The 27,329-nt window shown below is 43.9% G+C and overlaps 1 protein-coding gene across 3 annotated transcripts; it reads left to right on the plus strand.

Annotated features, from left to right (window-relative positions):
• The first annotated feature begins 5,067 nt into the window (after positions 1–5,067).
• TRMT9B (tRNA methyltransferase 9B (putative)) lies at positions 5,068–26,620 on the plus strand. Of its 3 annotated transcripts, XM_083367260.1 has the most exons (4): positions 5,068–5,265; positions 20,579–20,733; positions 21,861–22,034; positions 25,402–26,620. In XM_083367260.1, exons 2-4 carry the CDS (start codon positions 20,580–20,582, stop codon positions 26,412–26,414), a joined length of 1,341 nt encoding a protein of 446 aa, XP_083223386.1. In that variant the 5' UTR covers positions 5,068–5,265; position 20,579; the 3' UTR covers positions 26,415–26,620. The 3 variants fall into 3 exon arrangements, with proteins under 3 accessions (XP_083223386.1, XP_083223385.1, XP_083223387.1); XM_083367259.1 differs by lacking the exon at positions 5,068–5,265 and having other exon boundaries at positions 20,548–20,733; XM_083367261.1 differs by lacking the exons at positions 5,068–5,265; positions 20,579–20,733 and adding an exon at positions 20,809–20,922.
• Positions 26,621–27,329: the final 709 nt, after the last annotated feature.

The raw sequence follows: 27,329 nt of genomic DNA on the forward strand, positions 1-27,329 counted from the left end.
TATTTTAATTCCATTTATATCCCACCCTTCTCCGAAGACTCAGGGCGGCTTACAAGCTTAGCAGTAGCCTTCATTCTATGTATATGCCTGCTTATTAGGGCTTTCACACACCCCTAAGTGGCATTATTACAAAGTCAGCTTAATTGCCCCCAACAATCTGGGTCCTCATTTTACCTACCTCGGAAGGATGGAAGGCTGAGTCAACCTTGAGCCTGGTGGGATGCGAACCTGCACTAATTGCAGGCAGCTGGTGTTACTTAAGGAGGCATTAGCCCACTGCTCCACCTTCCTTCTGCCCACCTTCCTTCAAAATCCATTACGAAACATCTGGCAAGTCCCAACACTCCATGAACTGGTTGCTAGGTCTACTGTTTACAAAGGAACCATTCATTGTGCCCACTTGGTTGGCATCAACAACCTTGTTAAATATTAGCTGAATGATCAAGAAACTATGGCAGCTAGGAGCAGCCTGAAGGGAACATATGAGCTCTTAGCTTTTATTGTGTATTACGTTTATGACCTCTTTGTCTTTGCAAGGGCTCGCTCAGAATAGAAAAATAATAGGAACCCAATGGGAATTCCGGAGAGGATATGGACTATTTGTGACTCTACCCCTTTTCTGTCCCAGAATTCGGCCCATTGTTTTGTCCTGCTAAGCTAATGAGACCCATTAAGAAGTAAAATTCACATTTCGTTTATAAAAAGCGAGAAGTGCCCTGCTGTATCTATTGAAGGCTACTGAATCCAACATTCTGTTCCTATAGCAGCCAACAATGTGCTGATTGAAACCCGACACCAGATATGAACACAATCGCAGTGTGGCCTGCTTTTGCTCCCCAGCAACTGCCAATGAAAGTATCTGTGTGTGTGTGTGTGTGTGTGTGTGTGTGTGTGTGTGTATAGTGTGCAAATAATTATGCAAATAATATGCACATGGGCACATGCGATTATATTCAAAGCATATACAAGTTGTCTTTGACCTACGACCACAACTGAGCTCCAAATTTTTGTTGCTTAGTGAGACAGATGCTAAGTGAATTTGGCCCCGTTTTACGACCTTTCTTGCCGCAGTTGTTAAGCGAATCACTGCAGCTATTAAGTTAGTAACTGTTCTGTACCAGCCTGCTACCGGCCCTGCAGAAAAGGCAGGGACAACCCCTTTTACAATAAGGCAAGAGGCTGGAATTACGCCTGCCAAATTTATTACTACAAAAACAAACGGAACAAGACAAACCAAGAAACAGGAGCTTAAAGTAACAGGAACAATCCAAGCGGTTGCCTTCAGCAAACCAGCCCTCCCCACACATTCCCCTTATATAGAGTTCAGGGCATGGCTTCTCTCTGCCTCCTTCCGAGAAGCCCCATTGCCTTCCTCTGTTTGCTCCTAATTGACTGCCTCCTGCGTCGGGCGTCCTTGAACAGGGCCAGCTGTGGGTCATCTTCATCCACGCTGTCAGGCTCACACAGCTGGGTCTCCATGGTGACCAAGTGGGAGGGGCCTGGCTGAGGGCTCTCATCAGCAAGATCTTCAACCCCCTCAGCAAGGTCTTCAACACCCCCCTCCTCCTCCTCTGAGTCATCCGACCCAACTGCCGAACCCACAGGCTGACCCTGAATCACAACAGTTGTGAAGTGAATCTGGCTTCCCCACCGACTTTGCTCGTCAGGAGATCACAAAAGGTGGTCACATAATCCCGAGACACTGCAACTGTCACAAATACGAGTCAGTTGCCAAGCTTCTGAATTGTGATCACACGATCATGGGGATTCAGCAACGGTCATCAATGTGAGAAAGGGTCATAAGTTATTTTTTTCAGTGAGGTTGTAACTTCGAACGGTCCCTAAACGAAGTGCTGTAAATCGAGGGCTACCTGTAACATAACACTTACTGCACAGTCTTGAAGTACTTTGCGTTGACTGGGCTAAGAAAATTTCTGTACCAGTTTCACAGTTCAAGATAAGGAAAGATTTTCATACTGAAAAAGTCTAGGGCGGCAATGAGCAATTCAGCTGCAAACGCTGTTGGATTAGCACAAATCTCTTGACTGCTTCTCCCTCCACTTTTTCCTTCTGCACTGAAGTGGATTCCTACCTCTCCCCACACAACTGCTCCACGTGGTGCTTTGGCTTTTATGTCCTTTCAGTCCATTTTGCATGCGTAAATGAAATTAATCTGGATCAAACGGTCCTAGGTATTGTGGGAAGTCAGCCCCCCCAGAGAAGGAAATATTAAAAGGGCAGGAAAATATATTTCCTCAAAGGATCTTAAAGAGGCAGGAAAGCATGGCCAGTTTTCCTTAATAGCCCCAGGTCTCCCTTCCCCAAGCAGAAACCAGCTCTGTAGAAATGCAGATGTAAATCCAGGAAGGTTGGGGCTAGAAGCTTAGGAAGACAAAGACACCTAAAATCTATATACCCCACCCAAACTCTAAGAGTCACCAGCCCCAGGGAAGGAGGATATGACCTTTGGGACATAATAGGATTAACCCATCACCATCAGAATACCAGAAAGGCACATTCAGGTCTAAGCTCATGCCACTGGAACAACTCCAAACAAAAGGCTCCAGAGGGTATAAAACCCCCACTCCCTACATGTGCTCAGCCCCTCTTTTCTGCCAGAGCCACCTTCCTGTCTGGCTCTCCTCTTCAATAAACCACAACCTTCTTCCTTAAAGCAGTCGCCATCTTTATTCCCAGCTTGGACTGAACCACGAGGAAGACTTTCCTTCCAACAGTATAAGGCCACATTGCAAAACAAAAGGAATGGGAGAGAGCCAGGAAATCCCAATTAACCATAAATTTTATTTATCAGATTTTTATCCTGCCTTTATCACTTTATAAGTAACTCAGACGGGTGAACATATGCAGTATAAATAGTCCTTCCTTCTATTTTTTTCCCACGACGACAACAACGTGAGGTAGGTTTATTGTGTTTACTCTGTTTTGGGAGGGATATGATATGTTTTGATTTGTATCTTGGATTGGATTGGATTGGTTTTGGGCTGAACTTTGAACTGGATAGTAATCTGTTTCGACAGCTCCTGGTTCATCTTGAAAAACCTCCCGGAAGTCAGATGTCATAGGATGAACCACCACCAGGAAATCTACGGAAGGCAAGGAAGAACCACCTGCAGGGCCCACAACTTCTTATTGCTACCGAAGAAACCAATATGTAATAAGTGACGTCCGCAGAATATAGTAAAAAAAATTGTAGGTGCCGCTGAGCTTCTCTGATTTTTTTTTTACCTGCACAGGTAGTCGTTCACTTTCAAGAGTTTGTTTAGTGACTGTTCAAAGTTGCAAAACGGCACTGAAAAATGTGACTTATGACCGTTTTTTCACAGTTATATGATCTTTGCAGCATCCCCACGATCACCCGATCAAAAGGCGGACGCTTGGCAGCCGCTTCACGCTTAACGACCCTTGCTGTGTTCCAAGGTCACGGGATTCCCCCTTTGCGACTTTCCGACAAGCAAAGTTCATGGGGAGGAAGCCGGATTCACCTGCTAGCTTACCAAACTGCGGCGATTCACTTAACAACCGATCGTGTAAAAAAAAACAACGGGGCAAAACCCGCTTTGACAAACCTCTCCCTTAACGACCGAAACTTGGGGCTCAGCGGTGGCCGTAAGTGGAGGACTACCCGCAGCGCCCATTAAAGGAAAAAAAAAGGAACAAAACATCCAATTGCCCCCCACCCTTGGCACCTCCTCAGGGTGCCACCGGTCAGAGAATGCCGTCTGGTGGCCCCCAGGGGGAGGTCCTTCTCTGTGGGCACCCCGGATTTATGGAATCGGTTGCCGGTCGAGCTCTGGATGGCGCCCGACCTTCGCTCCTTCCGACGCGATCTGAAGACTCGCTTATTCGAACAAGCCGGCCTGGCCTGATGGGGGATGGGTTGGGATTTTATTGATGTTTTCAATATATTATTATTATTATTATTATTTATTAAATTTTTATACCGCCCTTCTCCCGAAGGACTCAGGGCGGTGTACAGGGCAATCAATATCAAAATGTAAATACCAAAGTTAAAAAAAGAGATTAAAAAGAATTAAATAGTTATGGCCAATAATACAATACTAATAAATACTAATAAATATATCTATGTATTGCTTTAGTTTGGGCATCGTGTTGAATTCTTTTTAACTTTCGTACCTTTGTATTTTATACGTTTGCCCTGTTCACCGCCCTGAGTCCCTCGGGAGAAGGGCGGTATACAAATAAAATTATTATTATCATTATTATACTGCTAAGCTTGTAAGCCGCCCTGAGTCTTCGGAGAAGGGCGGGATATAAATGGAATTAAAATTAAAATAAAATAAATAAAATTATTATTGGTTGCCAACTTCTTGTTTTTTTTTTTGGACCATACCCCCCCCCCACCCCAGAGGCTGGATCCTGCTATATCGCTATTGGTCTCCAGGTCTTTGGGAGGGATATGATATGTTTTGATTTGTATCTTGGATTGGCTTGGCTTGGTTTTGGGCTGAACTTGGGAACTTCGCTGCCTCCAAGCTCGCATCTCTCCAGACTGCAGGAGTCTTCAAAGTTGGCCCTTTTATGACTTGTGGACTTCAACTCCCAGAATTCCTCAGCCAGCTGGCTGAGGAATTCTGGGAGTTGAAGTCCACAAGTCATAAAAGGGCCAACTTTGAAGACCCCCTGCTCCAGAGCAAGGCGAGGGACATTTTGCAAACCGCGGATTTCCAACCCAGAAGTGGCACCTCCGCTGAGCGGAAGCGGCGGGGGGGGGGGAGGAGGACCCTTCCCCCCACCCCACCCCTCCCCGTTTCTGTCACGCGGGCGCGCGCCACCCCCCCACCCCCTCCGCCCGCGCGCGCGCGCCTCCCTCCCCCCCCCGACTTTCTGACCCAAGGCAACGCCGGGCGGAGGGGGGGTGGGAAGCGCGTGCGCTCGCGCGCTCCGCAGCAAACCCCCTCCCCTCCCGTCCCCGGCTCCCTCTTTCGTGCGCGCGCGCGCGCCAGGGTTCCCTCCTGGCTCCCCTCCCCCGGATCGCCGCCGCCGCCGCCGCAGGAGGAGGCCGAGCGGAGGAAGCGGCCGCGGTTTAAGAGCCCCGGGCTGAGTCCGGCTGGCGACGGCAGCCGCTCGCCGCCGCCGCTTCGGGTCAGGCAACCCGTCCCCCCTTCCTTCCTTCCTTCCTTCTGCCCAGGCGGGATGCGGCAGCGGCGAGCGGCGAGCGGCAGCTTGCGGCGCGCGAGGGGCGGATGAGGCGGGCTCCGCCCTGCCTCCTACTGGCCGGTGCAGGTAAAAGGGGAAACGGGCTTTGTATTACAGGACAGTACGGGGTTTGTATTACAGGACAGGGACGCAGTGGCTCAGTGGGTTAGGAGGCTGAGCTTGTCGATCAGAAGGTCAGCGGTCTGGCGGGTCAAATGCCGAGTGCCGTGTAACAGAGCGAGCGCCTGTTACGCGTCCCAGCTTCTGCCAACCTAGCAGTTCGAAAGCACGTAAAAAATGCAAGTAGAAAAATAGGGACCACTACGGCGGGAAGGTAACAGCGTTTTGTGCGCCTTTGGCGTCTAGTCATGCCGGCCACGTGACTATGGAGACGTCCTCGGACAAGCGCTGGCTCTTCGGCTTTGAAACAGAGATGAGCACCGGCCCCTAGAGTCAGAAACGACTAGTGCACATGTGCGGGGGAACCTTTACCCTTTATTACAGTATTTTTTTTCCCCACCCACCCCCCTCCCCAAGTGGCCGGCCGGCTAGCTAGTTTTAAGCTTTTGAATACAAACCAGCACGCCATGTGCGGGTCTCCTAGGAGGTTTACGGTATCGCGTGGCTCTCTTTTGTGTGGCGCGGTCTCTTTTGGCCAGGGTTGACCTTGCTCGTTATGGGTATGGGGGCTTCCAACCCCCTCCTCAAAGCCTGCTTCCCGAGGAAAGCCTTCTGATTCCCCGGTTGGGGAGTCAGGCTGCGAAAAGAAAGTCTCCAGATGATTTATTGCGCTTACTGCTTCCCCCTCCATCCTCTATTCCCACGTATTCCTGCACCACAAAAGCGCTAAAGTAATCCCGATATTTCCCGGAAAGTTTGTCGCTTGTCTTGCTTGTTTTCTACTAAAGAGGCTGGTTTTAAATCTGATCCTCCAACAGCTTCTCCCTCTTGTTTTTTTTTTGTTTTTTTTTTTTTAAAAATTCATTCCGCCACCCCTCGCTGGTCTTTGGAAATGAAAATTCTCCCTATTGATATTTGGCATCTTCCCCTCCATCCTCTTTGATCGTCGGGCTTTGTTTTGCGGTGCTGCAAACATCTTAAAATAGCTCCGATCTTGGTTGGGGTGGAATTCATACTACTACTACTACTACTACTGATGATGATGATGATGACGACAACGATGATGATAATAATGATGATGATGATGATGATGATGATGATCAGGGCTTTTTTTCTCATAGAACGCTCAGAACGGAGTTCCGGCACCTTTTTTGGATAGAACCTTGTAGGGTAGGCAAGGCGGGTTGTATGACATTTGTGAGTTCCGGCACCTTTTCCTTTTACAAAAAAAGCACTGATGATGATGATGATGATGATGTTGGAAGGGACCTTGGAGGTCATCTAGTCCATCCCCCTGCTCAGGCAGGAAACCCTATACCATTTCAGACAAATGGCTGTCCAGTCTCTTCTTAAAAAAACTTCCAGTGTTGGAGCTTTCTCACCGCTTCTGGAGGCAGGTGGTTCCACTGGTTAATGTCTTATGGCAGAGCTTGATTCTTAGGAAGCCGTCCAGCATCCTTTTGCTTAGAGGCGTTTGCTGCTCTGCTGTTGACCTTCGGATTATGGGCTGGCTTGGAAAACTTCCATTTGCAGCCTTGCAGATTGCCAGTTCCTTTACAAGTTGATTTCCTTGGCCATCCATTACAGTAATGGATGAAACGGAGGTTGCTTCCTCAATGCTGAAATCCATATCTAGATGTTATTTCAGGATGGAAAAGGTGAAGCTGTAGGGGCAGGGCTTTTTTTCCTCATAGAACGCTCAGAACGGAGTTCCGGCACCTTTTTTGGATGGAACCTTGTAGGGTAGGCAAGGCAGGTTGTATGACATGTGTGAGTTCCGGCACCTTTTTCTTTTACAAAAAAAGCACTGCGTAGGGGCATAACTGCCGATCCTTATGCATCTTCTGAAACAGTTCTTGGAATAGCTTCCCTTTTAGCCTTACACGCTCGGTTTTGACTCCAGAAAAGGGTGACTCTCTCCTTTAGCCAAAACTGCAAAATATCAAGGGGTCCCGCCTGGGCGGAAATTGCTTTAACTATGGCAAGCCAGGCCATTTCAAATCTCAATGTAGAGCCCCCGGTGGAGGTGCCTCCAAATTTGGCAATCAATTAGCTAAACCAAAAACGGTGTGCCCCCGCTGCAAAAAGGGGTGAAGCCACTAAACATGTAATTAATCATTGTATTCGGACCTTTGTAGTGCTGGGATGTCCAAAAGAACTCAAAACAGATAATGGCCCTGCCTACAGTAGTCAAGCCATGGCAGAATTTTGTCATCATTGGCTGATAACACACAAATTTGGAATTCCATATAATAGCCAAGGCCAAGCCTTGGTGGAAAGGGCTAACCAAACCTTGAAACATGCATTAGATCATTATAAAAATCAGAACGGGCGGGGGAAACGAAACCCCAACCTCCGTGGCCCTTTAATAATAATTGCCAATGTCTGGCTTTTCTCAGCCTCGTTTTCTTCCCATCACATTGTTTACAGTTCTTTCGCTCCTTCTCTTAAGACATCGTAGGCATTGGCAGTGTAAGACTGGGAGGAAGTGGATTATAATCCACAAAAGTCTAGGGCTGGCTGTCAGATACCTTGATTTTTTTAAATTCCCATTTGTTTTGCTAAGGGATGGCAAATTTAGCGGAGTTGGTAAAGACAGTATAAGTTCGTCCCAGCCCGATTCTGTGGAAGGATTTCATATCCACCCTCCCCCCCAAAAAAAACCCCCCAAAGGGAATTGTAATCACGTGTGGTAAAAAGGTAGCTGGCTTCCCGTGAATGCTACGTTCTCCTTTTGCTTGTTTTCATCTCTCTTTTTTTTAAAGTGCCTTGATGCCTTTGAGAATCAGTCTTGATTCCTGGCAATTGCCTGGACAAGTCCCCGCAGTTTCCTTGGCAAGGTTTTTCAGAAGTGATTTCTGAAAAGTGATTTCCCATTTCCTTCCTGCTGAGAGAATGACTGGTTCCTGGTCAGCTAGCTGGAACCCTAAACTGGGTCTCTATTTGTTTAATTAACCCAGCATTTTTTTTAAAAAAAGCTGGACAGCATCTCTCCAAGGTTACTGGAATATACCTTACGCTCAGTTCCAGTGTGGTCCTTTTAACCGGAAATGGAAGGAAGGAAGCTGGGAATCAGGTGCACAACACATAAGCTCTGCTTATATTGTTGCTATATTGGAATTTTGTAAAACTTCCTCCCTTTGACACACGAAGTTCTGAAGGTTTAGAGCAGGGGTAGTGAAGTGGCTGACAAACCGCTCAGAGACAGCAGGCTTAATTAACTTCAACAGGTTTATTCAGAATCAGACAAAAAGGTGTTAGGCTTCAGCTCTTTTATAAGCCGGCCGCTGGCCGGCTGGTCCAATCAGCAGCCGTTCTACTCCCGCCGGGATTCTGGAGCCAATCCGCTGTAGGCTGTATTTGACAGCTCCTTCGTCCGCGTGGCTGGAGCGCATGCGTGGTTCTGTGCTTGTGTTGACAGCGGAGAGCTGTCAACTGGCTGCGCCTGCGCCTTCGCTGTGGAGGTTTTGACAGCTGTCAAAACCCCCGCGTGTTCGGCTGTCATGGAGTTTACCTCATGATAACACAACTGTTTAAACTTATTAACGTTAACATTTACATATAATACAGGCAGGCAACCTTGGCTCTTTTATGACTCATGGACTTCAACTCCCAGAATTCCCGAGCTGACTCAAGTTGAAGTCCACGAGTCATAAAAGAGCCAAGGTTGCCTACCCCTGGTTTAGAGATTTTGCAAATGTTTGGTTATCATCTCTAAACTTTACGGATACCTTCCCTTTGGCTACTGGAAACCAGTAGTTGTCCTGAAGGAAACCTACTCATTGTTTCCAGTCTTTTGCCCACTGAATTGATCACCAAGCCCTTTAGATGCTAACCCTAGTATTGCATTAAAATTACATGATTTCAAATATGAGACCCAAAGTGTTTAGAATTTTGTTGCTTTTAGGTGGCGTAGAATATACTGCAAAAGATTTCTTCTGTGCAGTTATTTCGTTTATTACTTGCTTTTGGCATTATGTAACAGAAATGTATGCACCAGCTGTAGACAAAACGGTTCATCTGTTCTGCAGCAACAGAGAGGGCCTTTAAATATCCTGCCAAATTAGGTCATTTGTTATTTTGTGGTATACAAAGGAAGAGATAAGCAAAAAAAAGATGAGCACTGTTCTACAAGGGATAAGCATTCGCAGGACAACGTTCTGCCGAAGCATTCATTATGCCGACTCTTGCTTGGCAGTGATGGAAAGCCGTTTTAAGTATGCACATCTCTTCAAATTTTAGAACAGACGTTTACAAGACTAGGAGGCTAGCAATGCACGTGAACGTTATGCAGAAAGCTTTGCATGAAAATCACCAGTACTTATCCTATGATTGCTTATGCTCTATTCCAGACATGTCAAACACAAGGCCCGGGGGCCAGATCCGGCCCGCGAAGTGGTTTCATGCGGCCCGCGAAGCCATCCTGGAAACAGTGAGGGAACGGCCCCTACTGCCTTGACCCTGGCCCAGAAACCCTCCTTCTGCCAGAGACCCTCAGATCTGTCCCACTCCTGCCCAGGCCCCCATAGGCACCCTTGATGTGAACGATGTAGAGCTGGCCATTCCCACCCAGTAGGCCAGGGCTCTTCAAACTTGGCCCTTTTATGACTTGTGGACTTCAACTCCCAGAATTCCTCAGCCAGTGTGCTTGGCTGAGGAATTCTGGGAGTCGAAGTCCACAAGTCATAAAAGGGCCAAGTTTGAAGACCCCTGCAGTAGGCCATACGCACTTTAGCCACGCCCACCCAGTAGGCCACACCCACCCGGCCCCCTGAGGGCAACCGCAATGCTCTATGCGGCCTTCAATGAAATTGAGTTTGACACCCCTGCTCTATTCTGAAAATGAACTCGGAGGAATTGCAGGGGGTGGTAAGATACTCACTCAGCTTGGTTAACCTGGGATCTTCAAAAGATGTTTTAAATTCAGCTTTCTATTGCCCAACTTCCATGCTTCAGGATGGGCTGTTTCTTCCAGCCGACATGGCAGGTCACCTACTTAAGTCACGTGATTTTTCTTGGCACTCGTCGATTTCTGGAACCTATTACCGAGGAATACCAAGGTACCACTGTATATCGAAAATGCTAAATGCTAAGCCCGTATCATAACTCAATGTATATTTTGCACGGCCTGTGATAAATCTTACATTCATTTCAACATTTTTAATGTAATTTTTTTTTATTGAAATTTTTTTACAAAGATCATAAAAACTAGAACAAAGTAATAAAATGAAAAAAACAAACAAACAGAAAACAGAAAGGAAGGGGGAAAAAAAGGGCCGAAGGTGCAGAAAGAAAGGAGAAAGAAGTAGAAAGAAGAAACTTCCCATTTTCTTTCCAGCAAATATAAGTACCATTAAACAATTATCTCTTACTCTGTGTTTACAAAAGGAAGCTTACTCTTTTTCTATTATCCAGACTTTTTTTCCCTCCCCCAATCGTCAAAATCGCAAATCGTTAAGTCCATTTTATGCAAAAAGTGTGTATGAGGTCTCCAGTGAGCCATAAATGTAGCAATTGTTTTCTCTAAGCAAAGAAATTAATTTATCTATCTCTGCATCATCTATCATGTCATCTTATTTATTATTTATTTATTTATTAATTAGATTTCTGTACCGCCCTATTCCCGAAGGACTCAGGGTGGTTTACAGGGCAAAGTTAAAACAGTTAAAACAGTACAAAAGTTAACATACGGTTAAAAATTAAAATAGAATTAAATAACATTAGCCCAAATTTAAAATTTAAAAATTTAAAACCCCCTCAGTCCAGGCCAGCTAAATCAAACAACTAGGTTTTTAGGTCCCAGCGAAACGAATGAAGGTCGGGGGCGGTCCGGAGTTCCACAGGCAGGTCGTTCCACAGGGCAGGCACGCCCACAGAGAACGCCCTCCCCCTAGGGATAACCCGCCGGCACTCACTGACCGGCGGCACCCTAAGGAGGCCCTCCCTGTGGGAGCACACAGGACGATGGGAGATTGATGCTGTCAGCAGGTGCTCCCTAAGATAACCAGGACCCATGGCATTTAGGGCTTTATAGGTCATCACCAGCACCTTGAATCTCACCCGGAGGGCAACTGGAAGCCAATGCAGCTTGCGGAGGAGAGGTTTTACATGGGAGTATCGGGAAACTCCCATCACAACTCGCGCGGCCGCATTCTGCACCAGCTGAAGCCTCCGAGTGGTCTTCAAGGGCAGCCCCATGTAGAGAGCATTGCAGTAGTCTAACCGGGAGGTCACGAGCGCATGAGTGACTGTGCATAGGGCATCTCGGTCCAGATAGGGCCGCAACTGGCGGACCAGGCGAACCTGGGCAAAAGCCCCCCTGGTCACGGCTCCTACACCAACCTTTCTACTGTTGGTGGGTATCATTGAACTTATCCACATTTGAACATATAGTAGTCTTGCTGCAATTATCATATCACAACGTGATAACGATTTTCTCTAGTTGCGTATCCATTAGTTCCAAAGTCTGTGGTTTCAATTATATCCATTACAACACTTTGAATAGAGTCTGTTAATGTGAAGATTTGCAAGAGATATTTCTCAGATTACCATTTAATTACGCTGACATGGAGATGGGAGATTTTGGGAGCTCATCATGTCCAGAATGATATGCAAGAATAGTTTACTACAGGAGAGAAAATGATACGTTTTTTTGTCATCCACAGCTGTAATGAAAACAATACAGCATGTATCCTCAATGATTTGTTACTCACCCCAAATCTTTACTTGTCTGCAACTGCATCTCCACTAAAATAACCTACTCAGACAACTGATCTAAACCTAGAAACGTCATTAAGGGATTTGGATTATATTAGAGTTGCAATTTCTGTTCAATTTCCAACATGGATATGGCATTTTGAAGCAATATTTTTGTGTTCTATATAGGGCGAAAAGACTTTTATCCACAAAAGTAAATCGACCACAACGATACAAAACAGGGACAAACACGATTGGGGTGGATTTTGCAACTTTCCAGAATGCCCTTGTCACTAAATTTGTTGATGGCCATTCTGGAATTATGAAATTTCAGAGAAAGAATGAAATGTGAAAGAGCTGAAGTATCATTTATTAGCAAATTATTTCAGTTGTAGTCTAAACCATTATAAACATTTGTCACATCAAATGTATTAATTGACTATACCCAGATACGACCCATTCAAGTTGTATTGTGATAACAGGAGTCTACTAGCGCTGAATTTTCCAACTATTTGTGCTCAACTCTCATAGTTTATTGATTCATTTCTGCAGTCACATCTTTGAGACTGCATTTAAAAATTGTGCACGTTATCATTTCTGTACAACATTACAGGGAAATGCTGAATAATACATTGCTAAAGAACCCACATTCAATCCTGGGTTGTTTAGCAATATTGCAGCAAATTGCATAATAAAATCTAATCACGAACAAAAATAGCTTGGAAGCGGTGGATAATTCAATGGATGAATCATATCCAAAAGAAAATAGATAAATTCATATTTTTAAAAAAGGGAACAAATTGGCAGCAAATGCACTTTTAATTAGTCTGGTAGAATGAAAAAAATAATCACATCCTGGGAACAGGATGACATTTTGGAGGGGAAAAAGTACAGATTATTTTTGCTGCTTTTTATAAAAATATAATTACTACTTGACCTTTAAAGTGCAGACTGTAATTATATAAAATACCATCAATAAAGCAGTTCATCTTGTTTAATAACATAGAACATGTCACAGCCGTAATCATCTTAGTAGACGTTTAGATCAACTTTCCCCAGCTTTGTGTTTTTCCGGGGATTTGGGCTTCATCCTCTGTAATCTTCAACCACAATGTGTAATTGGTCATGTTGTTTTAGAATTAGGAAAATTGAATTCAAAACTATTTGGAGGAAATTGTTGGGAAAGGGCTGCCTTAAAACTCCATGAAATGGCCTTCCTCTTTTGTGTTGATATAAAGCCTCTTACTAAATTTCCAAATTCATGTTGGGTAAAAAGACTTTTTCAGGTGGCTTCTGGAGAATCAGCTTCAGTCTGCAACCTTGGCATGTCATAGATACGTGCTTTTAAAAAATGAATGACTGATAAAAATAGAATGGTCTGATCAAGCCGTATTTCTCTCTCTGCCACTAATTCACTTTGTTCAAGGCACAAAGTTCTTTCACACATCCTAGACATGGGAGAATGCTACACCGATAATTGACGTTATGCTTCAAGCTGTTGCTGTGACATCTGCGTTGGCAGAACAGAGTGATCAGAATAGGGTTTTTTTCCATTCTTCCGAGACTGGTAGAGTAAGTTTAGCCTATTGTAGAAAATGCAAAAATCATTTAATGATTTTTGACATTAATTTATTAATTGGAAGCATGCTTGTGTAACTGTGTTGGGATGACTTTGGGGGAACTTGAGTGAAGAGACGTGGAATAGATCAGAGGCCATTCTGGATAGTGAACACAGCAAGAAGCTTAGGAGGAGCAATCCTTACGTTATTCAGCTGTGAAGGTGATGGCAGGAAAATTGTACTTTCAAACTTGTTAGATTCTGTTAATATAGCTTTACAAAGAGTAGAATTAGCTTATCGGGCCATGTTTTCTCTCTGGTTTACCTGGTAAGGCTGATAGCTTATCAACAATTGGAATGAGCTCACTTGAAACAGAATGAGGCATCACCAATATGATGCAGCTGGGCCTCTATAAATAAATCTATTTTAAACCATTTTCACCTAATATTCTAACATACAACTCTTTCCTCCAGCAGTGCCTAATCTAGGCCCTTCCCATTAGCTGTCTCCTATCTGTTCTTCACCATTGCAGTTTATGCTGCAATGCCTATCATTTCCAGCCAGTGTGTCATTTAATTAATCTAGAGCAGGGGTGTCAAACTGCCAGCCCGCGGGCCGGACGCGTCACGAAGAAACCGCGCCCACCCCATTGCCGGCATTGGGGGAAAAGTTCCGATATGTTGCGCGATGTCACGTGATGTCGCGAGTTTGACATGTCTGATCTAGAGCATAGGTGTCCAAACCTTTGGCTTGCCTGGGCCACCTGGAGTGAATTGGATCACATATAAAATGTATAATATACTTAACGTATATAAATAACAATATTTTTATATAAGTTTTAGTATCTTGTGGGGTCCCATTATTATTTCTCCAGGGCTACGTACGGCTGTGAGTTGTGGGTTGGATATGCCTGATCTAGGGGCAAGATGGGGAAGACCTTGAGTTTGGAGATGGAGATTCCTATTTACCTCTGAAATCAACCACGTTCATTTCATGTATTCAGTTTTTGGTGTATCAGAACTGCATCACGGAAGTCATCTAACATCAGCAACTCTCATTTTCCCATTGCTGCTAGACTATTATGGGAATTCTGCCTTGCTTGTTATAAATGTGTCCTGCTTGGAATAAATTGAGTGGAATATGTAAGCATAAAAGGTAAAGGTAAAGGTTCCCTCGCACATGCGTGCTAGTCGTTTCCGACTCTAGGGGCCGGTGCTCATCTCCGTTTCAAAGCCGAAGAGCCAGCGCTTGTCCGATGACGTCTCCGTGGTCATGTGGCCGGCATGACTAGACGCCAAAGGCGCACGGAACGCTGTTACCTTCCCACCGTAGTGGTCCCTATTTTTCTACTTGCATTTTTACGTGCTTTCGAACTGCTAGGTTGGCAGAAGCTGGGACGACTAACAGGCACTCACTCTGTTACGCGGCACTCGGGATTCGACCTGCCAAACTGCCGGACCTTCTGATCGACAAGCTCAGAGTCCTAACCCACTTACATACTTAGTCACCGCCCCCCCATCCCACTTCAAGGAAGATGCGTTTTGCTTCTAGCACCTTCTAACAATATTTGCATACCTATCTTGATTTGAAAACGTTAACTGAATTAAGGGAAGTTTCTTGTCTGGCATTTGAAGTTCACTTGATTTTTCAAATTACCAGAAGCTTAATCACTGCTTAAATTTTCAGTTGCTCAGTTATCAATTATAACTGCAACCTTTTTGCAACCTTCTGACAAGCAAGGTCAATGGGAAGCCAGATGCATTTAACAACTGAGTTACTTAAATATTAGTTACTTAAAATTATATATTTAAAAAGTAATCCATTTTGTGTTTTGTTTTCATTATTACGCTATCTATAATATACTCGTAGCCCCAAGTAAAAAGCAGACTTTTCTTTCTGTGCTTATCCTTAATGCCTTTTTTTATCTTTGCTTTTTTGAAATATATTTTAACATTACTTGGTCTTTTCCTAAAAGTAACAGTGGAAATTATAATTCTGGTAAATGTGAAAAAAATGGATTACTTTTTAAATATACAATTTTAAGAAAGATCATAAAGCGATTTTAAAAGTTAATTGAATTTCAGAATATTTCAGAAGTTAGTCAGTTGTTTAGTGGAACAAAATGTACGATTTCTGTGGGGATCCCTGTTTTGCTTGCTTGATTTTTTAAACCAGACTTTGTTCTTCAAGGATGAAAGCAGAGTCTCCATCTGTCTTGAAGCTTGAAATTAGATGACTTGATCTAATGGTACTTTTCAGAGACCTCTGTAGAAAATGGATAACTCCATGAAACAAATCTTAATCCATTCTTTGGCTAGTAAAATAAAATTGAGTTCATAAAAAAAAAGATTTGTGGACTTTTCTTGTTAAGACTAACTTTCCATCCGGGAAACTTTGTTCCAAATGTTTAGCGTAATACAAAGAGTTGATGCACATTCTTGGGATTTTGTCATGGAAAGGAAGCAAGAAGAAGAGATTGATTTGACATTATAGAAGAAAAATGTTGTTGTTAGTTGCGAAGTCGTGTCCGACCCATCGCGACCCTATGGACAACGTTCCTCCAGGCCTTCCTGTCCTCTACCATCTTCTGGAGTCCATTTAAGCTCACACCTACTGCTTCAGTGACTCCATCCAGCCACCTCATTCTCTGTCGTCCTCTTCTTCTATTGCCCTCAATCTTTCCCGGCATTAGGCTCTTCTCCAGTGAGTCCTTCCTTCTCATTAGGTGGCCAAAGTATTTGAGTTTTAGCTTCAGGATCTGGCCTTCTAAAGAGCAGTCAGGGTTGATCTCCTCTAGGACTGACCGGTTTGATCGCCTTGCAGTCCAAGGGACTCGCAGGAGTCTTCTCCAGCACCATAGTTCAAAGGCTTCAATTCTTTGGCGCTCAGCCTTTCTTATGGTCCAGCTTTCACTGCCATACATTGCAACTTGGAAGACCATAGCCTTGACTATACGCACTTTTGTTGACAGGGTGATATCTTTGCTTTTTAGTGTGCTATCTAGATTTGCCATGGCTTTCCTCCCCAGGAGCAAGCGTCTTTTATTTTCTTGGCTACAGTCCCCATCTGAAGTGATCTTGGAGCCCAGGAAAATAAAATCTGTCACTACCTCCATTTCTTCCCCATGTATTTGCCAGGAATTGAGAGGGCAGGATGCCATGATCTTGGTATAGAAGAACAATAGACACTGGTAAGAAGGTGTGGAGAGTTGCTATACATCAAAAGAAAAGAGTCAGCCAGCTAAATCTGAAGGCCAGATTTACGATTGGGCAAAGAGATTGTATATATTGTTGTTGTTGTTAGTTGTGAAGTCGTGTCAGACCCACCGCGACCACATGGACAACGTTCCTCCAGGCCTTCCTGTGCTCTACCATCTTCCGGAGTCCATTTAAGCTCACGCCTACTGCTTCAGTGACTCCATCCAGCCACCTCATTCTCTGTCGTCCCTTTCTTCTCTTGCCCTCAATCTTTCCCAGCATGAAGCTCTTCTCCAGTGAGTCCTTCCTTCTCATTGTATATATATATTGTCTGTATAAGAGATTGTATGTATATTGTATATACCCTTGGATCTTCATCTTGATCTCTTAGTTTTATACTGGGAGCGTTTTGACACAAAACTTTTGAATTTTAGTTTGAAACCCAGTTTCCTATGATTCGTCCCCCAGTTGACCTTAATTATTCCAAAGAACTCTCAGCTACGCAGTGACTTTTGCCCTCGATAACTATTCATATCCATGTTTGAACAAACCTGGACTTACAGCAGGAGATAAGCAGTGTCTACTGCATTTCTCCTGGGAACAAACCTCTGCTCCTTCTTTTGCTAACCAACAACATTGTGGTGTAACAGATGATTTAAGCCAGGGCGTATTTAACTTGATGGAATATGTGACAATTTTGAAAGCTGAAAATTCTACAGGCCCAACCCAAACCTGGATTTCCTGCACTGTTTTTTTTTAAAAAAATACCCTGTGGAAAAAAGTTGATGCGTTGAATGTATGCGGGCGGGGAAATTGCAAATCTGTGTGCACATATTTATTTATTATTAGAAAAAGATTAAACTTATCATTCAGGGCACACTGTTCTGAAAAGATGGTATGAAGTGCATAATACCATTGCAGGTGTCTCAGAAGTTTTGGAAATTCACTGCTGATTTCCCCCCCCCCCCCCTATATGTAGAAATCTTGTGTGGGGTTGAGGGTATATGTGTGAGAAAGAGAAGGCAACAATAATTCTTTGACTTCTTAGCTGGACCAATTCCTGTAGTGCAGGGGTGTCAAACTCAATTTCATTGAGGGCCGCATCAGCATTGTGGTTGCCCTCAGGGGGCCGGGTGGGTATGGCCAGGGTGGGCGTGGCCTACTGGGTGGGCGTGGCTAGAGTGTGTATGGCCTACTGGGTGGGCATGGCCAGCTCTACATCATTTGCGTCAAGGGTGCCTATGGGGGCCTGGGCAGGAGTGGGTCAGATCTGAGGGTCTCTGGCAGAAGGAGGGTCTCTGGGCCAGGGCCAAGGCAGAGGGGGCCATTCCCTCAGTCTTTCCAGGATGGCTTCGCGGGCCACATGAAGCCACTTCGCGGGCCGGATCTGGCCCCCGGGCCTTGTGTTTGACATGTCTGCTGTAGTGGATCCTGGCAAAGGTTGCTGCCACGCAGACTTAAGTTCAAATTCAACTAGCTGAATCTATCCTGAAAGCTTCATGTCTTTTCCCCCCCAGTGACCAGATGGTGACTTTTGTCCTTTCCACTTCCCTGATGGGAATCAGTAAACCAATTTATCAATCAAATTATGTTTTCTCACTACTGTGGTGGCCCTTGGGCAGTCCGCTGTTATTATTTTGCAGCTGATATCATGGTTGACGCCAGATGACAAAGAGTCTCATCATAGCAGAGCCAGGCCTTTTTTTCTGGGACAGAAGCCAAGATCCCTGCCCATGCTTTCAGAGAGATAGAGAAAGATTTTCTAGATGGGAACTTAAATCGATCAGGCTCCGTTAATTTAGAGAGATTCAAAATATGTAGGTCCTTTTCTGTAACTCTTTGACCCAAGTAGATTGCAGGAAGGTTGATCTGCCATAGGAGGTCATGTGAACCTTTCTCTCTGGTTTGGTCCTTCAGCACTAAACCATTTTCTTTTGAAGATGGAGTTCCAAGCTTCTCTTCCTTGTCTAAAATGTTGATTGATATCTCTGTTTTTTTAAAAGATGATGGTCTGTTAATTGAGCTTCAGTGACAAGTAACCAGGTCCACACATGCTGCCTTAAACTGCAAATAAAATGGCTGATGATGACTTGGTGCAATATGTGGACCACTTCTGCATATCCTTTAGCAATACAAGCTGTTATTTAAGCATGTTATTTATATCTGGGGTTCCTAAATAGCCTTTCACATATTGCAGTTGACATATTACCTGTTTATCCAGAATTTATTTGGGCATCCACATCACCATTGAAGAATCCCTAGCAAAAGTTCTGGGTTGACTTTGGACTTTGACTGAAGACTTTTGTTTCAATTTTCAGCCAAGAAAATACAGTGCACTTTTGGCATTGGCTGGCAATTCCCTAAAGTGGTTTGAATTCAGTGTGATCAGGTTGTTCCAGGGAGTAGAAGAAAACATTTCCAGAGCAGAGGAAAAGGATACTTGGACTGCTCTTTATGAACCAATTAGGAGGACTCTTGAATAGTTCAATGAGTTCAGTGAGAGTCAGTTGGCTTCCAGGAAAGCTTTGAAGAGTCTCATTTTCATTGAATTCTCCATTATCGGCTGTTGAAGATGACTAAGTTATGAAATTCATGAAAAAAAAAAATTACAACTCTGTTTTATTGAGACTGGCTATATAGGGTATAGCATCAATGTAAAGGTAAAGGTAAAGGTTCCCCCGCACATGCGTGCTAGTCGTTTCCAACTCTAAGGGCCGGTGCTCATGTCCGTTTCAAAGCCGAAGAGCCAGCGCTTGTCCATGGTCATGTGACCGGCATGACTAGATGCCAAAGGCGCACGGAACGCTGTTCCCTTCCCACCGTAGTGGTCCCTATTTTTCTACTTGCATTTTTACGTGCTTTCGAACTGCTAGGTTGGCAGAAGCTGGGACGAATAACAGGCGCTCACTCTGTTACGTGGCACTTGGGATTCGACCCGCCAAACTGTTGACCTTCTGATCGACAAGCTCAGCGTCCTAACCCACTGAGCCACCGCGTCCCTTTATAGCATCAATATAGACTATAATAATATAATCAGTTTACAATCAGACTAGACCTGGAGGGGTCCTTGGAGGTCTTCTACTCCAACCCCCCCTCCCCTGCTCAAGCAAGAGACCCTAGACCAGTGATGGCGAACCTTTTAGAGACTGAGTGCCCAAACTGCAACCAAAAACCCATGTATGCATCATTGGGTGCCGGGTGGGTGCGGCCCATTGGGTGGGCATGGCTGCGTTGGTAACAGCACACTGGGTGGGACTAAAAAGTTCAATCAATCCCAACTTTGTCGGATCTTTTTTTCCCCCCCCCGTGAGAAGTTGAAATTGATTGATTGAACTTTTTTTTTTGTGCACATGGCAGAGGCCTAAAGCGAAAAGGTTTTTATAAAACCCAGCTGAAGGCCTAGGACTGGGGCCCTAAACCATTTAAGACAAGTGGCTGTCCAGTCTCTTCTTAAAAACCTCCAGTGATGAAGCACCCACCACTTATAAAGGCAAACTTCTCACTGTTAGGAAGTTTCTCCTTAATTCCAGTTTTTTCAAGGCCATCTCCATACTCTTGTATACCGACAAATCACAACTGCAGTGGGTCAAGTTAAGCAGCTCAGTTGCAAGATATAGTTGGGATGAAAATTGCAATTGGCCAATTAGGTTCTCTTTGAGGAAAAAAAAAAGAATCCGTTTCATTCAGGAGAGGGCAATGCTGGGGCCTCAAGTTGTTCAGCCTGATTATAGTGGATTGACCATTATTATTCCTGTGTTTCTAGAAGTTAACCATAGTTCATAGATTTGTTACTGTTTTAATGCATACTCAGTCTGTGGTTTCTTGTAGAATGGAACATGAGGCCTTGCAGCTAGAAAAGCAGCATGTCCATAAGGTCTATGAAAGCACAGCCTCTTATTTCAATGACTTGCAAGGCAAAGCGTGGCCTCGGGTCCGACAGTTTCTACTTGAACAGAAGCCCGGCAGCCTGATTGCAGATATTGGTAAGTTTGTTTGTTTTTTTTTAAAAAAATCTCTCTGTAGAGATCCTGAATAAGATGGAAGAAAAGAGATGACAAGAGAATCACAACTGTGTGAGGAGCTCGTAGGCAGAATGGCAGTTTTGGATGTTGGGAGGAGAACGATCAGAAAAATGGCTAATTCCCTCTTCTGAATTATATTGATAAGCCAAGGTAGGTATTAGTTGGCCATTTTTGTCTTATTTGGTCTCCTCAGATCTAGATAGCCAGAATGTTATTCTGTATGGTTCAAACCCTCTCTGAAGAAATGAAATTATCTGTGTACTTTAGATTATACAGGATCTACACAGCGTGTAAAAGCACAGAAATATTCCTCGCCTTGGAGAGCAGGAGTGGAAGTCATATAACATGCCTCCCCTTTTGTCTTAAGGGTCCACTTTTGAACCCTACGTTCTTCACACACAGCACACTGATGCTAGAAACCAATCCTATTGTTGAATCTGTCAGGCCTCCTTTTCAATAGAATAGAATGGAATGGAATAGGAATTAATAGAATAGAATAGAATAGAATAGAATAGAATAGAATAGAATAGAATAGAATAGAATAGAATAGAATAGAACAACAGAACAGAATAGAATGTAGAAAACAGAACAGAGCAGAATTGGAAGGGATCTTGGAGGTCTTCTAGTCCAGTCCCCTTCTCAAGCAGGAGAACCTAGACAGGTGAATGTGTAGTCTCTTCTAAAGATCTCCAGTGATGAGGCGCCCACGATTTCTGGAAGCAAGCTGTTCTACTGGTTGATTGTCCTCACTGTCAGGAAGTTTCTCCTTAATTCCAGGTTGTTTCTCTCCTTGATCAGTTCACAACCATTAACAAGACTCCAGTCCATTTCCAGCAATGAGGGGTGTTTTAAGTTCCCTCCAAGTTAGAAAACCCACCATTATTCCTGATGTTCAAATGAAAATGCAGGAATCCTGGGACAACTGCCCACGTTTTGGGTTTAAACATGTTCAGGGGAGCTAAGCAGGACTGTGTTGTGTTGACCATGGACATCTTTCTGATTTCCTGGTTTCTTCTATGTAAAAAAATTCTCATGAACAAAGGCAATCAATCTCGCAATAAAAAAAAATCTCTTTTGTTTGGCTTAAGGTTGTGGGACTGGAAAATATCTTGATGTCAACCACCTAGTGTATAATCTTGGATGCGATTATTGTGGCCCCTTAATAGAGATTGCAAGAAATAAAGGCTGTGAAGTAATGATCTGTGATAACCTACACCTCCCTTTTCGGGATCTGTGCTTCAATGCCATCATCTCCGTGGGAGGTAAGAGATTTTAATTGTCTGAACAGCTAAGATAAAAGGAAACACTTTTCAATATGCACCACTTGACACTACATTAATATTTCCTAATTTACTTACTATAGGAAGATTAGATAATAGGGATTTTACATAAGCATTCTTAAAAAAAACAAGGGTGCACGGCTACAGGGGAAAAGAAGACAAAGGTAGACTAAAAATATTTGGAGGTTGTCGTTTTTCTCTGGTGAGCTAATTTATGAATCAATCAGCCTTTTCCCATTGGGAGAGCATTTAAGGAAAGACCCTATGCCTCGTTCCCAGAATTTCCAGTTGAAAAAAGTGCTCCAACCCAGTAGGTGTTGTGATTCAGGGTCAGCCTGTGGGGTCGGCAGTTGGGTCGGACGACTCAGAGGAGGAGGAGGGGGGTGTTGAAGAGCTTGCTGAGGGGATTGGACAGCTTGATGAGAGCCCTCAGCCAGGCCCCTCCCACTTGGTCACCACGGAGACCCAGCTGTGTGAGCCTGACAGTGTGGATGAAGACGACCCACAGCTGGCCCTGTTCAAGGACGCCCGACGCAGGAGGCAGTCAATTAGGAGTAAACAGAGGAAGGCAATGGGGCTCCTCGGAAGGAGGCAGAGAGAAGCCACGCCCTGAACTGTATTTAAGGGGAATGTGTGGGGAGGGCTGGTTTGCTGAAGGCAACCGCTTGGATACTTTGTGTTTCTTAAAGCTCTTGTTTCTTGGTTCGTGTCTTGTTTGTTTTTGTAGCTATAAATTTGGCAGGCGTAATTCCAGCCTCTTGCCGTTTGTAAAGGGGTTGTCCCTGCCTTTTCTGCAGGGCCGGTAGCAGGCTGGTACAGAACAGTAGGCTGAAAAGAACTGATATTTGAAAATTTTAAGCAGGGATGTTTCTCTTCATTTTATACCCAATATTTTTAAACTGAACATAGCTGGGTATAAGCAAACTCGGAAACTTGGAAAATAAACATGCACGAATGATTCCCTTATTTTTAGAAGGGGTGTGTGTGTGGGGGGGGACAGAATAATTTGCTTGGGCTGGAAGCAACAAGAGGATGCAATGCTTTGTTGATTAGAGAGCGTGATACATCAGAAAGTTATATCAGAAATTGCCTGGGTACATAGTGGGCAGAACTGAATTAGGTACAGCCGTAGTTGTAAACCTGCAACAACATATGTGCTTTGGGAAAATGGGAAAACACGGGAAGTGGGAAAACGTGATATCCCTGACACAGGGAGAAAAAAAAGGTTGTTAAAGAAACACATTGGAATCTAAGCTACAATGTGCATTTTTCTCCATACAAATCGGTATTTGCGAAGCTGACAAGTGATTATAGTGAATTTAGACCTGGTCATCTGCTAAAATCTCAGAAAAGGCGAAGTCTTCCCTTCAGCCTTTGGACTAGCTTTGCAATGAAAGAGAGGCAAGGAGGACTGGATGAGACGGTTCTGTATCATTATGTGCAGCATCTACATTCAATTCTCTGTTCAAAAATGGAAGGGTGTTGATAAAGTATAAGAGAATTAAATCATTTCCATAGCCTTACTTTTAAAGTTTAGATATAATTTGCATGTATTTTGCACCTGTATATTTTTAGTTTAGTTTAGTTTTCTTTTTAAAGTTTTCTTTTTAATAATTTTCATTTTCAGTTTTTCCATTAGTTTAATATGAATCCTTTTTTCACCCTACAGGTTTTTCTATATAATAGGCTTCCTCTTTGAAGTATATATATTTTTTAAATTCAGTGTTGTTGTTAGCTGTGAAGTCGTGTCCGACCCATCGCGACCCTATGGACAACGTTCCTCCAGGCCTTCCTGTCCTCTACCATCTTCTGGAGTCCATTGAAGCTCATGCCTACTGCTTCAGTGACTCCATCCAGCCACCTCCTTCTCTGTCGTCCCCTTCTTCTCTTGCCCTCAACCTTTCCCAGCATGAGGCTCTTCTCCAGTGAGTTCTTCCTTCTCATTAGGTGGCCAAAGTATTTGAGTTTCAACTTCGGGATCTGGCCTTCTAAAGAGCAGTCAGGGTTGATCTCCTCTAGGACTGACCGGTTTGATTACCTTGCAGTCCAAGGGACTCACAGGAGTCTTCTCCAGCACCATAGTTCAAAGGCCTCAATTCTTTGGCGCTCAGCCTTTCTTATGGTCCAACTTTCACAGCCATACATTGCAATTAAATTCAATAGATGCATACAAATACAGCTATTTTGTTTATATACAATATTGCATATTTATAGCTAGCAGTGATGTATTGCTATGTCCTCTTGTGATGGTTCTGCTTAATTTTGTTTTATTTGGATGTTTGATTTATGTGTGGCCTTTGGCTGTAATAAATGGATTGACTGATTGATTGATATAGCTAGCTTTTTTCAAGAAATGTTAACTTTAAAAAAAAATTAGTTTAGAAAACTTTCAAAAGATAATATCTCCCTTGACTCAGGCTCACTCTGGTAACCACACAGACATACCAGTAATATTATTATTATTATTATTGCTGGTCACAGTCAGCCAGATGTTTAGACTGGTTTGGCATTTTTACCCACCTGTCTTTTCCATCAAGGATCTAGGATAGGCAGATGTTCTTGTTTGATGGTGTTAAAGGTACCATTGCAGGATGTAAGCTGTTGCAACCAAAGCTGCCTTTTGAAATTGGCATGCTGTGGTATTACTGATCTGTGCCAGTGGTATATTATGAGCCCTGGTGGCACAGTGGTTAGAATGCAGTACTTGTAGGCTACTTCTCCTGACTGCTGGCTGCCAGCAGTTTGGCAGCTCAAGTCTCACCAGCTCAAGGTTGACTCAGCCTTCCATCCTTCCGAGGTCGGTAAAATGAGGACCCAGATTGTTGGGAGCAACATGCTGACTCTGTAAACTGCTTAGAGAGAGCTGTAAAGCACTGTGAAGCTGTATATATGTCTAAGTGCTATTGCTATGGCTATTATTGTTTGTAGTATTATTAGTAGTAGTATTGCTGCTACTGGTAACAAAATGGAAGCCATCTGCTATTATCTTCTTACAGCTTTTTTTTCTTTTTCCCCCTTTTACTTCTCAATCTAGTCCATTGTGGCATTTCTATAGATCTCCCATAAACTGAAAATGGAAGAATTAAACAAATTAGGCTAGAAGGCAATGGATTTTATGAGTTGCTTAGTTGTTGTTGTTGTTGTTGTTTTGGTCCTCTAATAGCTGGCAAAGCTATTCTTCCATTTTATCGTGCAGCATAATAGAACCAAGAATTAATTTTGAAAATATTGAAAATGCTACAAATGAACGATAACACTCTCGAACCATAACTATAAAGACATTTAAGTCAAAATATGCATATCCCTAATGAAAGAACACTTTTCCTTTTTTTTCTTTCTTTCTTCCCAGTGATTCATCATTTCTCCACAAAACAAAGACGAATCCAGGCGATCCAGGAAATGGTCAGGGTGCTGGTCCCAGGTGGCCAAATGATGATTTACGTCTGGGCTATGGAGCAAAAAAACCGACATTTTGAGAAACAGGACATCTTTGTCCCTTGGAACAAAGCCTTGTGTTCACGGTTGCTTTCAGAACCTAATAAAGCTGGCATTGCATCCCCTGTGGAATCTCAGACCATGCACTCAAAGCCACCGGTAGGTTCAAAATGCAGTCACCCTGGTCTCCTTGATCAGAAGCATCCTCTGAGATTGGGTAACTGCCTGCCTGGATCCTGCTGCGTGAAAATGACGGAAGACGAAGAAAAAAGATTTTACGGTGCCTTCGGGAGACCTTTTCGTTCCTGGTTTTCCTCCCGATCGCTTGACGAGTCCGCCTTAAGAAAGCCAAATGAAAAGACGGAGCCCTTGAAGGATGTGGCGGGATGGACCAGCAGCTCTATTTCTATTCAGCCCCTCAGGCACTGCAGTGTAGACTTAGGGTGTCAGTCAGCATTGCTCAGGGAACGGCAGCTAGATCACTACGATGACGTGTTTACAAAGTGTGTGGCTTGTAAAGAGATCCAGCGGCTGGCAGCTTCAGGGTCATTGAGGGGTTTTAACGGGAAGCCAGCGACATTAGTCCAACACCACAACGGGGAAACCTCATTTCTCAGAGGGTCTGTGGAAAACATAAAGAATAGCTGTAGCCATCAAAGCAAGAGTCATTCTTTTGCAGGGAAACCCTTTAGACGGATCTCATCTGTTGGCTCTAGTGACTTGGTGGTAGACTCAGCGGTGGCGGTGGGAGACCCTATGGTTAATGGGCAGGACCCCAGAGCCTTTATGCGCTACTACCATGTTTTTCGCGAAGGGGAGCTGTGCGCTCTCCTCGAAGAAAACATTCCCGAGGTTTGCATCGTAAGTTCGAGCTATGACCATGGAAACTGGTGCATTATTGTGAAGAAAACAATAAGCAACGGCTGAAAAGTTAGGCTTACAGAAACTGTGATCGAAGGAATGTTAATACATTTTGCCAACCTTGGGACATCCATTCTGTGTGCAAAGATGTCACTACGAAAGAATAGCACTTAATGGTTTGTCGAAGAACAAGCTTTTTACAAATGCCCGTCCTCAATTTATGTTGCTTTTAGGCAATTTGGCGGTGCTTTTTTTTTAAAGCATTTTATAAATAAAACTTTTTACAAGAGACGGAAGGAGACATTTCTTCATTCCCCCTCCCCCCACTCCCCTGAAAATACAGGTAGTCCTCAACTTACCACCACAGCGGAGTCCAACTTGCTAAGTGAAACATTTGTTAAGTGAATTTTAAGCCCCATTTTATGACCCTTCTTGCCCCAGTTGTTAAGTCACTGTTAAATTAGTAACACAGTTGTTAAGCGAATCTGGCTTCCCCATTGACTTTGCTTGTTAAGTTGCAAAAGGGGATCATGTGACCCCGGGACACTGCGACCGTCATAAGTATGAAGCAGTTGCCGAGTGTCTGAATTTTGATCATGTGACCTTGGGGATGCTGCAATGGTCATAAGTGTGAAAAAAGGTTATAAGTAACTTTGAATGATCATTAAATGAACTGTTGTAAGTCGAGGACTACTTGTAGTAACTTCCCAATGAAATGGCAGTACAATCTGTGCTTGCGTTTTACCATCTGAGCTTTTTTTGGTCAGGAATTTGGTGAAATACACTTTTAATTTTTAAAATGCTCTTTTAAAGTAATGTTGCTATCTAAATAGACTGCCAAGACTGGGGGTAGGCAGCCTTGGCTCTTTTATGACTCGTGGACTTCAATTCCCAGAATTCCTGAGTCAGCCATGCTGAGGGGAAAGGGAGAGCTCTCCAAGCTGAGCCATGCTGGCTCAGGAATTCTGGGAGTTGAAGTCC

Source organism: Vipera ursinii, assembly GCF_947247035.1.
Source record: "Vipera ursinii genome assembly, chromosome: 7".
Lineage (NCBI taxonomy): Eukaryota > Metazoa > Chordata > Lepidosauria > Squamata > Viperidae > Vipera > Vipera ursinii.

Excerpts from the sequence above, each read along its gene's own strand:
- TRMT9B (XM_083367259.1), top strand. The coding sequence starts at position 20,550 with ATGCATACTCAGTCTGTGGTTTCTTGTAGAATGGAACATGAGGCCTTG. Across the intron at positions 20,734-21,860 it reads CAGCCTGATTGCAGATATTG|GTTGTGGGACTGGAAAATAT; the intron begins GTAAGTTTGTTT and ends GTTTGGCTTAAG. Across the intron at positions 22,035-25,401 it reads TGCCATCATCTCCGTGGGAG|TGATTCATCATTTCTCCACA; the intron begins GTAAGAGATTTT and ends CTTTCTTCCCAG.